The sequence below is a fragment of the Lagenorhynchus albirostris genome, chromosome 19 (genome assembly GCF_949774975.1).
Source record: "Lagenorhynchus albirostris chromosome 19, mLagAlb1.1, whole genome shotgun sequence".
NCBI lineage: Eukaryota > Metazoa > Chordata > Mammalia > Artiodactyla > Delphinidae > Lagenorhynchus > Lagenorhynchus albirostris.
In genome coordinates this window covers 5,068,253-5,080,333 of record NC_083113.1, presented here as the reverse complement: position 1 = coordinate 5,080,333, position 12,081 = coordinate 5,068,253, and the positions used below count along the sequence as shown (strand labels likewise).

Sequence of the window (12,081 nt, the reverse complement as noted above, 5' to 3'; positions counted from 1 at the left end):
ACTTGACTCTGGGGAATCTTGTCTTCCTTTAATTTTTGACTACATAGCCTTCACTTAGTATTCATTTCTTTGAGGCATTTAAGAAGACCTTTAAAATAGTCTATTAAGCAATTTTAGTTTTTAAAATAATTATTATTTTAAAATGGAGCATGGTCCACAGATTTAGTCTGAAATTTTGACAGAAAATCTAGTATATTTATTGTTTACTTATTAAGAATTCCAGGGATAGGCAGTCCCAGGGCTGGTTCAGCATTTGGGGACCTTCTATGAACCCTGGATCTTGTATTCTTTCCCCTCAGTTTGTTCAGTATTTCTGCTATTGTAGTCAAGCTTGTTGCCTCATGGTTGCAAGATAGCTGCTGCAGCTCCAGATATCACATCATCATGATATAGCTGCCCATGGACAGGAGAAAAGGAGGCAAAAGTCTCATGAGACCCTCTGTTATTAAGAGACAAATATGATTCCCAGAAACCCTGATATATCCTGCTTTAAGTACCATTGGCCATACTACATGCTCACGTGCCCCCTCTGGACCAATCGCTGCAAATGGGATTGCTGGCTTGCCTTAACCCAAATTTTATCCTCTGCACTCCCCCCATCCCTCAGCTCCAGGGTTGGAACACAGCCACTCAAACAGAACTAGGTTTCTGTTAATAAGGAAAAAGTGAGCATCGGCTGCTGTGCAGACATCAACGTCTGGCACAGCTACCCCCTGGGAGAAGCAGCTCTTGCCTGGCCTCAGGGGCAGTGGACGTGAGATTCCCTGATGGGGCTCCTGTCCTACTGGGCTCCGTGTGCGCAAACGCCCTCCCCATCCCTGGTCCTGCTCTTTATTTCAGCACCCAGCTGGGTGCCCCACCTGATCCCAAGCCCAGGGCCAGCTCCCAAGGTCTGTCTCCTGATCACCCAATCCCTTTAAGATTTTGCATGCGCTGATGGACCAGCCTCCCTTTCCCTGGTTCCCATGCCACTTCGGGAAGATAGGCAGAGAACCCATGTGAGTGAGATATTTTTAATGAGCTCAATACCTTGCTGGGAATGTAACATATATTGTAATATTAAATACCTGGAGGGGGATTTGGGGCTTCCCATTTTAAACACAAGGAAATGTTGGCATAAAGTGGTGTAACTCTTTGCCCGAGAACAGATGGCTGTCGTGTGGCGCTGGGACCAACAGTCAAGTCAGTTTGCTGCACAAATCCGTGTTCTGCTTGCCCCACAGAGTGAGAATGAGGCTCCCACCTCAAGGGGTGCCTCCAGAGATGAGTTCAGCCTCATCAGTGCACAGGGGGAACAAACAACTTTTGGAAGCCAGGCCCCACCTCTGTCTCGTTAGTGGGAAGCGTGGTTGGGAGGGGAGAGAGAGCTCTTCCCCTTTGTGTGAGGCCGTTGACGTAGAAACCCCAGACAGGGGCCCTAGCCACCACATCCTCTTCTCTCGTGTAGCCTACAGGCTCTCTCCTTCACTCACAAACTCCAGGACGGTGCCGGGGTCAGGGGCTGGGCCATGTCCCCCCGTTCCACCACCCTCCTGGGCCTGGGTGAGTCCTGGAATGGAGGGGTAGGAATCCAGGGGCAGAGGGGCTCTGCTTCCCAGCTCCGTCCCGACTCCAGCCCAGAAGACACTGGGGCCCTAGCGGGGCAAAGTGGTCCCCCTCAGCTCTGGCCAAGACCTAAGTCTTACCACGGAAGGTTCAGTGCTGGAAATGGTGCCTGGGTATGGGGTTGAGTTCAGACTGAGAAGGGCTGGGGGGCAGGGAGGAACACCTGCTTGGAAGAGGGGTTGGGGGTTTGTCCTGAGACTATTTCAGAGCAAGGAGAGGGCTCGTACTCAGAGGCAATGTTGACCGGGGTGTCGGGGAAGTATGGGACGATGACCACCCCCTACCCCGCTGGCTCCTCAAGGCCCCCGCTTGACTGCGGCCCCATGAGGAAACCGTACAGTGGGCGTCTTTCTCACTACAACTTCTCTTCCAGTGCTCTGTCTGGGTCACACGATGCACACACAGGCGGGTGAGTCTTCTCCCCAATCCCCTCTGCACCCCGCAGGCAGATGTAGGTGAGAGTGGAGCCGATCCTGGGGGCCCTGACATACACCTCGAATTGCAAACAACCCCCAGTGTATAACCCTCGCCCAGGTCTCTCCCGCGTTCTCCCCCTCTGCTCTTGATGGCCCCCAGGGACGATTCAGAGCATACAGACCAGGCTGCACCCACGAGCTCTCCCCGCACAAGCCCAGATCTCCCGCGGCAGCCCCTGGGCAGAGAACATGACCTCGCCAAAGGCAGACTCAGAATCCTCCTCAATCCCACCGTCTCCATCCTCCCGTACGGACTGTAGCACACAGTGATGTGGTTTTAAATGATCATTTAAAAGTTTTACTTAAAAACTTTAAATATCTATATAGTATATAATTTATCTTCAGGAAAACCGTAATCTTCCTTCGAGTCCTCTCACAGTTTACCTTCAGACAGACTGAGACCCACGCATCTCTCTTTGGCCTGGATCTGTCTGTCCCCATGCTGTCTGGCCCACTTATCTCAGTTACCTTGGTTTTCTTTCCCTTTCTAAATGCCATCTTCCCACTCAGCTCCAGACCTCCACACCACCCTGAATGCCCGGTGTCCCCTGTCCCTCGGCCTGGGGAATTCACCCCTGACCTCAGATCTTGGCTCAGATATCTCTTCCCTCGGGCCTCCCAGAGGACGGCAGCTCTGCCTCCTGTCTGCCCCCGAGATTCCCACACTCACCCCGAGGGCATGTACCACCGTTTGTACCCGTGGATTTGCACAATTATTTGTCAATGGCTATCCTCTCTCTAGACTTTCAGCCCCAAGAGGGCAGGCATCCTGGGTGTTTCTCATATTTGTGGAACCAGTGGTACATGGAGGCATCAGTAAACAGATAGATGAGAGCTAAGGTGTGGTCAAAAGAAAGAAAGAGTGAATGAGTGACCTCTGCCAGCCCCCTGCCTCTATGGGATTTTGCTGAATGTGAGGCCAGCTTCCTGTTTCAGGGCTACAAACCCGCTCTTCCCCCTGCCCCCAGCCCAGTTGAGACATTTGGGGTTTCCAGAGCCTCAGTAACAAGGAAATGGAAATAAGCTGAGAAGAAGGTAAAAATACAGAGAAAACCCAGGGATGAAAGCACAGAAGACTCGCATTGGACACAGAGATCCTCGCCTGCTGAGGAATGTGGGATCAGATCTGTGCTCCAGCTCTCACACACACACACACACACACACACACACACACACACACACACACACACACACACACACACACACACACACACACACACACCTGCTCTGCAGACTGCGTCCCTCACCCCACACAATCCCACCTGGGACTGGCAGCTGCCCTTCAGACCAGCCCAGATCATTCCTACCGACTGAGACCCCTGCTCTCCTTGTCCCAGGAATGACCCGGTCATTCCCGTCCTGTGCCACCCTCCCAGCTGTCTCTGTTCCCCTAGAGCGGCCGTGGGCAGGGAGGGAGCCGCCCCCTGCAGCAGACATGCCCGGGGGCCCAGCCTGCTCTGACACCTCCCACGTCACCCTGAGCAAGACGTGACCAAGCCTCAGGGTCCTTAAGTCAAGTGGGGAAAATCACTCCGCAGTGATGGGAATTTATATGCTCATAGAATGGACCTGGGGGGGTCTTTTGGGGGAGGATGATGGAAATGGTCTAAAATTGGATTGTGGGACTTCCCTGGTGGTCCAGTGGTCAAGATTGAATGCTTCCAATGCAGGGGGTGTGGGTTTGATCCCTGGTTGGGGAATGAAGATCCCACATGCAGTGCAGCCAAAAAAAATTGTATTGTGGTGACGGTTGCACAACTTTGCAAGTTTAAAAAAAAAAAAGTACTGAATTGAGCAACACAAATGGATGAATTATGTGATGTGACGATTTTCACATAATGCTGAGACTCTGCTCTTACCCATCCCAGGGACCCTGCCCAGTCGCTCCACCAGGGCTGAGCCCGACTCTGTAAGCCCCCAGGGGTGGCCTGTGACCATTGTGTTCAGGGGCCCTGCTGGGGCTGAGGAATTCCGTCTGGAGAGGAAGGAAGATAGGAATGACTTCAAGGATGAGAAAACTGTGTTTCAAATTGGTCCACACCAGACAGAGGCCAGATTTGGCATCACCGCTGTGAGTAGAGACGCTGCCCAGCATTATCAGTGCCTCTATTGAAAAGGTAATCACTGGTCTGAGCCCAGTGAGCCCCTGGACCTGGCGGTGACAGGTGAGGAGGTCTCTGCTCTGCCCTCAGGTTTGCCCCAGGTCTCTGGACCCTGTCCCCAGCTGTGTCCTCTGTCCACAGGCTCCCCTGCCCCCTCCTGACCCCCAAACCCTCTGGTTCCCTCTTCCGTCTGCACACACATCTCTCTGCCTTCACACCTGGCTCAGGTCCCTGGAGCCTGGTCTCACCTGGACACCACGGTGACCTGGGCACTCAGCCCCAGCATCAGGGTGGGCACAGAGCTGTCCCTGCTGGGCTGGCGGGGGGTGCGCTTCCAGAGATGGGGTGAGGACAGACCCCTTCAAGGGAACCTGTGTCTTTTCCCTCAGATGGTGTCGACTGTCCTTTCCACTGGGTGAGAATCTGTGGGCCCTAGGCCATGTGTCCCCTGTGGTGTGGCCCACCCTCCATCGGGCACATCACATGGTCCTAGACCCCTGACCAGGGCTGGATGGTGTTTTGGGGGACCTCTGGGATGAGGCCGTCCCTGTCCCTGTGTGCAGTCAGCCCCCAGGATGTCCTGGAGTCAGCGCCCACTGGGGACACTTTGACCCCCTCCACACCCTCCTGGGGCACTGACCCCGCCGTGCTGCTTTGGGGACACAGGAGTTCACGTACAGAGGACACCCGCTTAAATATGCTACCAAATGGGACAACCTGGAGAAGTGCTAATCTTATTAATACCGAGGAAATATTTTCTTCTCACCTCGTGTGCACCAGACAGCCTCCTGCCGTGGGACTGATGCACATGGTGAATGAGGAGAAAAGGGTCCCTGGCTTCCCAGACTTTAGCGGGAGAATTCATTAGAATGAATAATAGGGATGTATATAAGTATACATGGGCATATAAAAATATAAACATGTAACTTACAATGTAAAATTTCAGATCTATAATTTAAGTAAATTAGAATACAGTTACACTATTAAATATATAAGTAATACAATATAATATACATTACTATATTGTTACATGAGTAATGTGTGTTATATATTATGTTATCATGTACTATGTATTACTATAATCTGTATATGTAATATTAAAATGTGTACCATAATATATATTAAATATGTATAATTGATATAATTTTTATGTATAGGATAATTATGTATAATTTAAATTATTCATATAAATTAAATTATACATATGTAAGTTAAAAACACATAATTTAAAATATATTAATATATATATTTATATTATATTATATATTATATATATTAAAATATATTTATATTTACTATTTAGGCATTAAGCATATTTATATAATATGTAATATACATTATAGATGTAAACATATTGCTATATATTATTTGTACGTGTATAACACATATGCTATTCTAAATCGTAGTAAATGTCATCAGGGGAAGCTCAGGCAGCAATGGCGTTAAAATGCAGGATGGGGTCGTGGATCCTGGACCAAGGACACAGTGTTGAGGAAAGGATGCTCCAAGAAATGAAATTTTCTATTGTAAAGGACGTTGAGGACTCAACCTCTGGAGCAGTGGGAGGGAGGGGGCGCTGACCAGAAGAGGGGATGAAGCGCTCCAACCTTGTGGGTGTACCAGCCCCCAAGACCTCAGTTGGACCGCCTGTAAAATGAGCCATGCTGAGCACAGCACTTAGGAGATGTAAAGGAGGTTATGGACAAAAGGCGCATGCGTGGAGTGCACCTCGTGGCGGGTGCTGCATCCTCTCACCTGCTAAAGGCTGGGCTTCAGGCAGCTCGAGGACATCGGGTCTTGGCTTCTTGACTCACAGAAGAGCATTTCCGCCCCATCAGGGATTGCTGCGAAAAACAGAAGAGATCAGACATGGGGATTCTTGTGTTTGGCGTGGGAACCCAGAAGGAGGTGAGCAGGCAGAGGTTCCCGCTCTCGATTCCTGCTGGGTTTCCGTCTCTGTAAAGGTTGCACAAAGCGCGGAGAGCAGCGCTGTCCCACGCAGCCTCCTGCAGGAAGGAGATGCTGTGTATCTGCGTCATCCCGGGAGGGTGTCATTAGCCAGGGGTAGTGCAGTGGCTAGTGCAGCTGGCGATCTGACTTTTAGTTAACCTAAATTTCAGTGAAAATTGTCCCGCGTGACTACCGTGGTGGTAACCATCCTCACAGCAAGGTCCATGGGGCTGTTCTAGAGGGAGCAGGTCGGGGTCCGGGGAGGAGACCCCTTGGAGGTGGGGATGGGGGACTCAGAGGCTTCTCTGTCCAGATCAGGCCTCTGATCCAGACCCTCCTCACTCCTCGGAGACACAGACGCATCCGCAGGACAATGACCGTCCTGATGGGCGAGGGGGACGCAGAAGCACGAGCCCGGTGCGTGTTCTTTGGGGAAAGGGGGAAAGAAGGGGCTTTGGTGCCGGTCATATCCCAGCTTGACCAGTGCCCTGCGGACAGAGGACTCCAGCGCTCAGATCCGGTTTTGTAAAGTGGAGATCATGTCACAGGACTATTGGGCATGAGAGATTTATGTGTAAGTGGGGACACGACAAGCGCCCAGCGCGTGGTGGGCATGCCGCCGGTAATCGGATTCCACCCTCCCACCTCCCGCAGGCCTGCCGACAGAGCATCTTTATATTCTCATTGGGGTCCCTGTGGCCTTTCTCCTTTGTCTCCTTCTCCTGGGCCTTTTCCTCCTCCATCGTCGGCACGAGAGAAAACGGGGTAGGTCTCAGGGACAGGGTGGGGTGACCCAGGCGGGCTGTTTGGGGTGTTGGGAAGAAGGCTTCTCTTCTGAATTCACACCCGACTGTCCCCAGGGCCCCCAAGAAGCAAAGGTGAGGAGCAGAGGCCCCAGGAGAGGTGAGGCTCCTGGGAGTGACCCCGGGCCCCCAACCCCCTGCCCCCAGGCAGCCCCGAGGGCTCACGTGTTCTCTCCCCTCAGGCTCAGCCCCGCTGTTGACGTCGCAGATGAGACACCAGGTAAAGACAAGGATGGGGGACAGGTCTGGGAGCGGGGAAGTGGGGATTCAGTGCCATCAGGAAGCAATGTGGTAGGGGGTGTTCGAGAGCATTCTAGAATGTTCCAGATGGGGTGGGAGACCAAATATGAAGCTATGAGGTCAGACGTATTTGCCCCCTAAGGTCCACCCCAGAGAACTGACCCCTTGTCCTCTCCCTGCCAGATCTGGCCACTGTCGACAGACTTCCTGAGAAGAGTGGGGAAGTGGACACCTCAGTAAGTGCTTGCATTAGTCACCTCCTGCTGGGTACCAAAGCCCCTGAAATTAGCAGCTTAACAAAATCATCTCAGTTTCCTGGGCCAGGAATTAGGAATCGGATCAGCTGGGCGGTGGTGGCTCATGGTCTGTCCTGATGTCGCTGTCAAGATGCCAACCAGGGCTGCATTCATCGGAGGCTCAACTGAAGCTGGAAGATCCACTTCCACGATGGCTCAGTCCCCTGGCTGTGGGGAGGAGCCCCATTTCCCCACCACACGGGCTCCTCCATGGCGGCCGGCCTCCCCCAGCAGGAGGGACCCCAAAGAGGGAGGAACAGAAGGCACACTGTCCTGTGGCCTCCCCTACAGGTGGCTCTCACTCTGCCATATTCTATTGGTCACAGAGACCAACCCTGCTTCTCTGCGGGAGGGGACTACACAACGGCGACTCAGGAGGTGGGATGTGCAGGGGCACCTGGCGTCTGGCGACCAAAGTCTTCCCCTCCCACAGCCCCTCCCTCACCTCAGCCACCCATACTCACCCTGAGTCTCTCTTCTCAGGCCTCTGCTGCAAGAGGCCCCCAGGAGGTGATATATGCCCAGCTGGACCACCCGGCCTTCACACAGAGGGTGGCCAGAGCTGTGTCCCCACTGTCCACAGAGCCCACAGCCAAGTCCAGCATGTATGCAGTCCTTGCCAGAAACTGACCCCAGGCCCACCTGGCCTCTGCACTAAAGACACAGGAAGGCACTCTTGCAAAAGCCTGCAGTGGACATTTGGAGGGTTTCCCTGTGGGATCGGCCCTTCCTGAAGTCATCCGGTCAATTCTCCTGCTGGCAAGAGCTGGAGTCCTGAGACCCCCCAATCAACTTCTAGGAGAGTCATTCACCATGTGGCCCCTCCCACAATCAACTAGCTCCTTGGAGAGGACGTGTAGCACTTGTTTCAGAGACTCAGCTGTGGCCCCTTGGAAGTTTCCAGAGAACCAGCTATAGTGCTTGGCTGTTTCCAGAGACCCAGCTGCAGTCTCTTGGCTGTTTCTAGAGACCCAGCTATGGTCCTACAGTCGCCCAGCTGAGTCCAGACACGTCCTGTGAATCCTCCCCTGCCCCCAGAGACCTGTTTTGTCTTCTCAGCTGACTGTACGAACCTTCCTAGAGTTCAGTTGTTGATCTTGAATCTGGCCTACACTTATGCAGCTCATTGCTGATACCCTGTTTTCTGGATCATGCTTCACGTTGTTCATCAATAAATGTCCTCACAGGCCCGACTGCGTCAGCCCTGCGTGTGGCGCTGGGGTACACAGGTTCTAGGTCCCAGTCTCTGCCTCCACAGTCACTCAAGACTTAGTGAGGGAAACGACAAAAAGGGCATCCTTGTTTTCTGATTCAAGTGCGTCTCAGGGATGAGAGAGGGAGATGTCTGAGGGGACTCGTGTCTGGGTGAAGGCGCAGGCCTGCCCCACCTGATACAGCTGCCATCCCCCCGCCATGTGCACGCCCACGAATGCACGCATGTACTGTACAAACGCATATACTTATGCACACACCCACACGCACGGACACGTGTGGAGTGGGCGAGGGAGTTGATGAGACCACGACTGCACACGGAGGGTCCCTCAGGCTTTAGGTCCACCCAGAGGAACACGCAGGTCCCCATTTCCCACCCCACTCCAGTTCATCCCCACTGGACACCATGCATTCTCCAAACACAAGAGGACCCATCAGCTGTAGGACACTGTCCTTGATCTGAACTTCACCCCGTCACCTGGCTAATGCCCTTCAGGTTTGGGATTGGAGGCTGTTCATCCCAACAAGCTTGCAGTTGCTGCTGTAACGAACCCCTCACATAGGGGCACCAAACAACACAACTTATTATCCTACAGTTCAGGAGCTCAGAGGCTAACATGTTAAACTGGGCTAAAATCAGGGGTCAGCAGGGCTGCGCTCCTTCTGAAGCCTCCAGGGCAGAGCCCATTCCTTTACCTTTAGCAGCGTCTGGGGGCCGTCTGCATTCCTTGGCTCGGGGCCCCTTCCTCTGCCTTCAAGCAGAACTGTAGCCTCTGCAAATCCTCCCTCTGACTAGGACCCCTGCTTCTGCGGTCGCACCTCCTTCCCTCTCTCTCACCTGCCTCCTCCCTCTTACAAGGACCCTGGTGATTACATTGGGTCCACCTGGAACATGCAAGCTCATTCCCTCCCTCGAGATCCTTAACTCAATCACACCTGCAAAGACCCTTTTTGCACCTAAGGTAACAGCAGTTGGCTCCAGGGCGTCGGATGCGGACATCTTTGGGGCTGTTATTCTGTCTACCTGAGCGGGTGTCGGGCCTCAGCACCACCTCCGCTTGTGGGCTCCTCTGGGCTTGAATGCCTCACTCTGAATTCTAAGTACCTCCTTGCAGGAATGTTTCCTTCTTCCACTAGCTTGTGAAATGATCAATGTTTGAGAGTCTATTTCTTGTGTCCCTAGAACCTCTACGTAAGAGGAGGTCGGGGAGGAAGCAGTGGAGACAGGAAACGCACCCCACAACCCGTTAACCCCCCACCCCCACCCGGTGCTCAAAGTGACAGGAGGTCCCTGTGTGACAGGTGGTCCCTGTGTGACAGGAGGTCCCTGTGTGACAGGACTGTGGCTGCTCACCAGCACCGTGTCCTCCCTTCCTGGGCTCCCAGCGAGATGATCTCCCCAGCCTCCCTGCAGTTATGTGTGTCCTGGGATGAAGTTCACAGTGGCATGTGAGCTGGATGGACGGAGCTTCTTCCAAGCCTGGCCCGTGAACCTCCCACACAAGATCCCCACGGCTCTTCCCTTCTGCTGATGGGTATGGATGCCCTGGGTGACCTTGGACCCACACGCTGAGTGTGGCACCTGGTTCCCAGGATGACCCCATAGAGTAGAGCCTGCTGTACCCCTTGTATTAGTCATATTTCAGGTTTCTCTAAAGTTGATGCTTTAACAGGGGTCATACATGCATATGCTAGTGTGAAAATTAATAAAGGGAAACCTAATTTAAAACGGAGTTGGGAAGCCCTAAAGGGGAGCTCTCTCACCCCAACCCTCTGATGCTGCTTACTTTACATTCCTGGGCAGGAAGAAACTTGATTTTCAGAACGATGATTTTCTCCTCGCCCAGCAATAGCCCAGCCAATGAGAAACAGCAACAGCCCAGCCAATGAAAAGAGCAACAGGCTAGCCAATGAGAAACAGTCACAACTTAGCCAATGAGAAACAGCACCAGCTCAGCTAATGAGAAACAGCAACAACTCAGCCAATGAGAAAACAGCCTCAGCCCATCCAATGAGAAACAGTCATAACCTTGCCAATGAGAAACAGCACCAGCTCAGCTAATGAGAAACAGCAACAACTCAGCCAGTGAGAAAACAGCAAAGCCCAGCCAATGAGAAACAGTCACAACCTAGCCAAGGAGAAACAGCAAAGCCCAGCCAATGAGAAACCACCACCACCCTGACCTCTTGGTTTTCTCCAAGGGACTTTCAGTCAAAGCAGCCCCTTCCAGCTTCCTCCTTTTTCTCTGTAAAGTAACATTCCTCTTCCTTGTTCTCTGGACTTGACTGTGGTTTGTCATAGTTTGAATGTCCTGAATCGCAATTCCTCTGCCATTCCTAAATAAACTCATTTTGCCCGTAAAATAACATTTAATTTTAAGGTCGACACTGGACACACCTTTTCCTAGATGACCCGATAATATGCCTGAGTCACTTGCATTGTCCCCCCGCCTCCTCCCTCACTGCCCCCCACCCTGCCCCAGCTCCTGAGCAAGAATCCTCTTCCTGGGGTGCACTTATCAAATACAAACCAGTCAACCCAGAGTCCACACCGCAACCCCTCCTTTATGGGGGTCCACAGTCTGGGCCACAATCCACCTGCCCTTGTCACGCTAGGGCCAAGCACATGACAACTAGGGACGCCCCCTCCACCCCAGAACCCGCTGAAATCATTAATCCAGTCAATCCCATGCCTGCTTACCCTTTCCTGCCCATTCCTTCTTGTGGAAACCACAGTAAAGGCTCCCATTTCCCCCTCACTCCATCTCCTTCTTTCTGTCTCTGGTGCTTCCCTACGTGGCCCTGGTGGGTGGCATGCATGCCCCCTCCTCCTGGGAACTGTGATGAATATCTTTTCAATGGCAGGCGTCTCCTGATCTGCTCCCTCACATTTTAGAATTAACACACAGTATTTTAAAGCACCTCCCTGCTGAGCTGGAATCAGCTTCACCTGTTTCATGGAAGAGGCACTAATTCCTATCACGTGAGTCGTTACACTTTTGGGTCTATTGGCTGCAATAGTTACACAGCTGAAACGCACAGTGAGACGGCCTCCGCCCGGGTAAGGGCTTACCCTGCCTTGGCTGCGCAGAAAGCAGACCCCCATATCTGCCTAAGTCTGCTCTTCATCTTCTGTTCCACGTGCACAATGTCAGTCCGCCCAGCGCCCTCTGAATTCCACACCTGGGAGACCTCATGCTTCTCTCCCTGACCCCGCCCCCGCTCCATCACTGACACGTGGGCGGGCCTCATGGACGTGTTATATGAACAGATATAACCAAATATATTCTTTCCTCATGTCAGTTCACACAGATTTAGGTCCGTCCACAATAGCCCACTTGATTACTTAGCCTTGTTGCTGAAGCTACAGGGCTTCTAAACAAGGCCACTCCGTGCT

The 12,081-nt window shown here is 52.5% G+C and overlaps 2 protein-coding genes across 2 annotated transcripts in view; one reads left to right on the top strand and one right to left on the bottom strand.

Moving 5' to 3' along the window:
• Nucleotides 1-11,127, bottom strand: part of TTYH1 (tweety family member 1) — a 65,226-nt gene extending 54,099 nt beyond the window's left edge. Inside the window, exons 1-2 of the mRNA XM_060131251.1 lie at nucleotides 10,869-11,127; nucleotides 5,939-6,027 (exon numbers count right to left, since the gene is read on the bottom strand). The gene's annotated coding sequence lies outside the window, so the exon portion shown is untranslated. The remainder of the gene's footprint in view (nucleotides 1-5,938; nucleotides 6,028-10,868) is intronic.
• LAIR1 (leukocyte associated immunoglobulin like receptor 1) lies at nucleotides 1,428-8,662 on the top strand. Its single transcript, XM_060132004.1, is given in 9 exon segments — nucleotides 1,428-1,542; nucleotides 1,979-2,014; nucleotides 3,950-4,246; nucleotides 6,041-6,091; nucleotides 6,788-6,898; nucleotides 6,994-7,036; nucleotides 7,119-7,156; nucleotides 7,360-7,412; nucleotides 7,956-8,662. Coding segments are annotated over 9 exon segments (810 nt in total). The 5' UTR covers nucleotides 1,428-1,508; the 3' UTR covers nucleotides 8,103-8,662.
• Nucleotides 11,128-12,081: the final 954 nt, after the last annotated feature.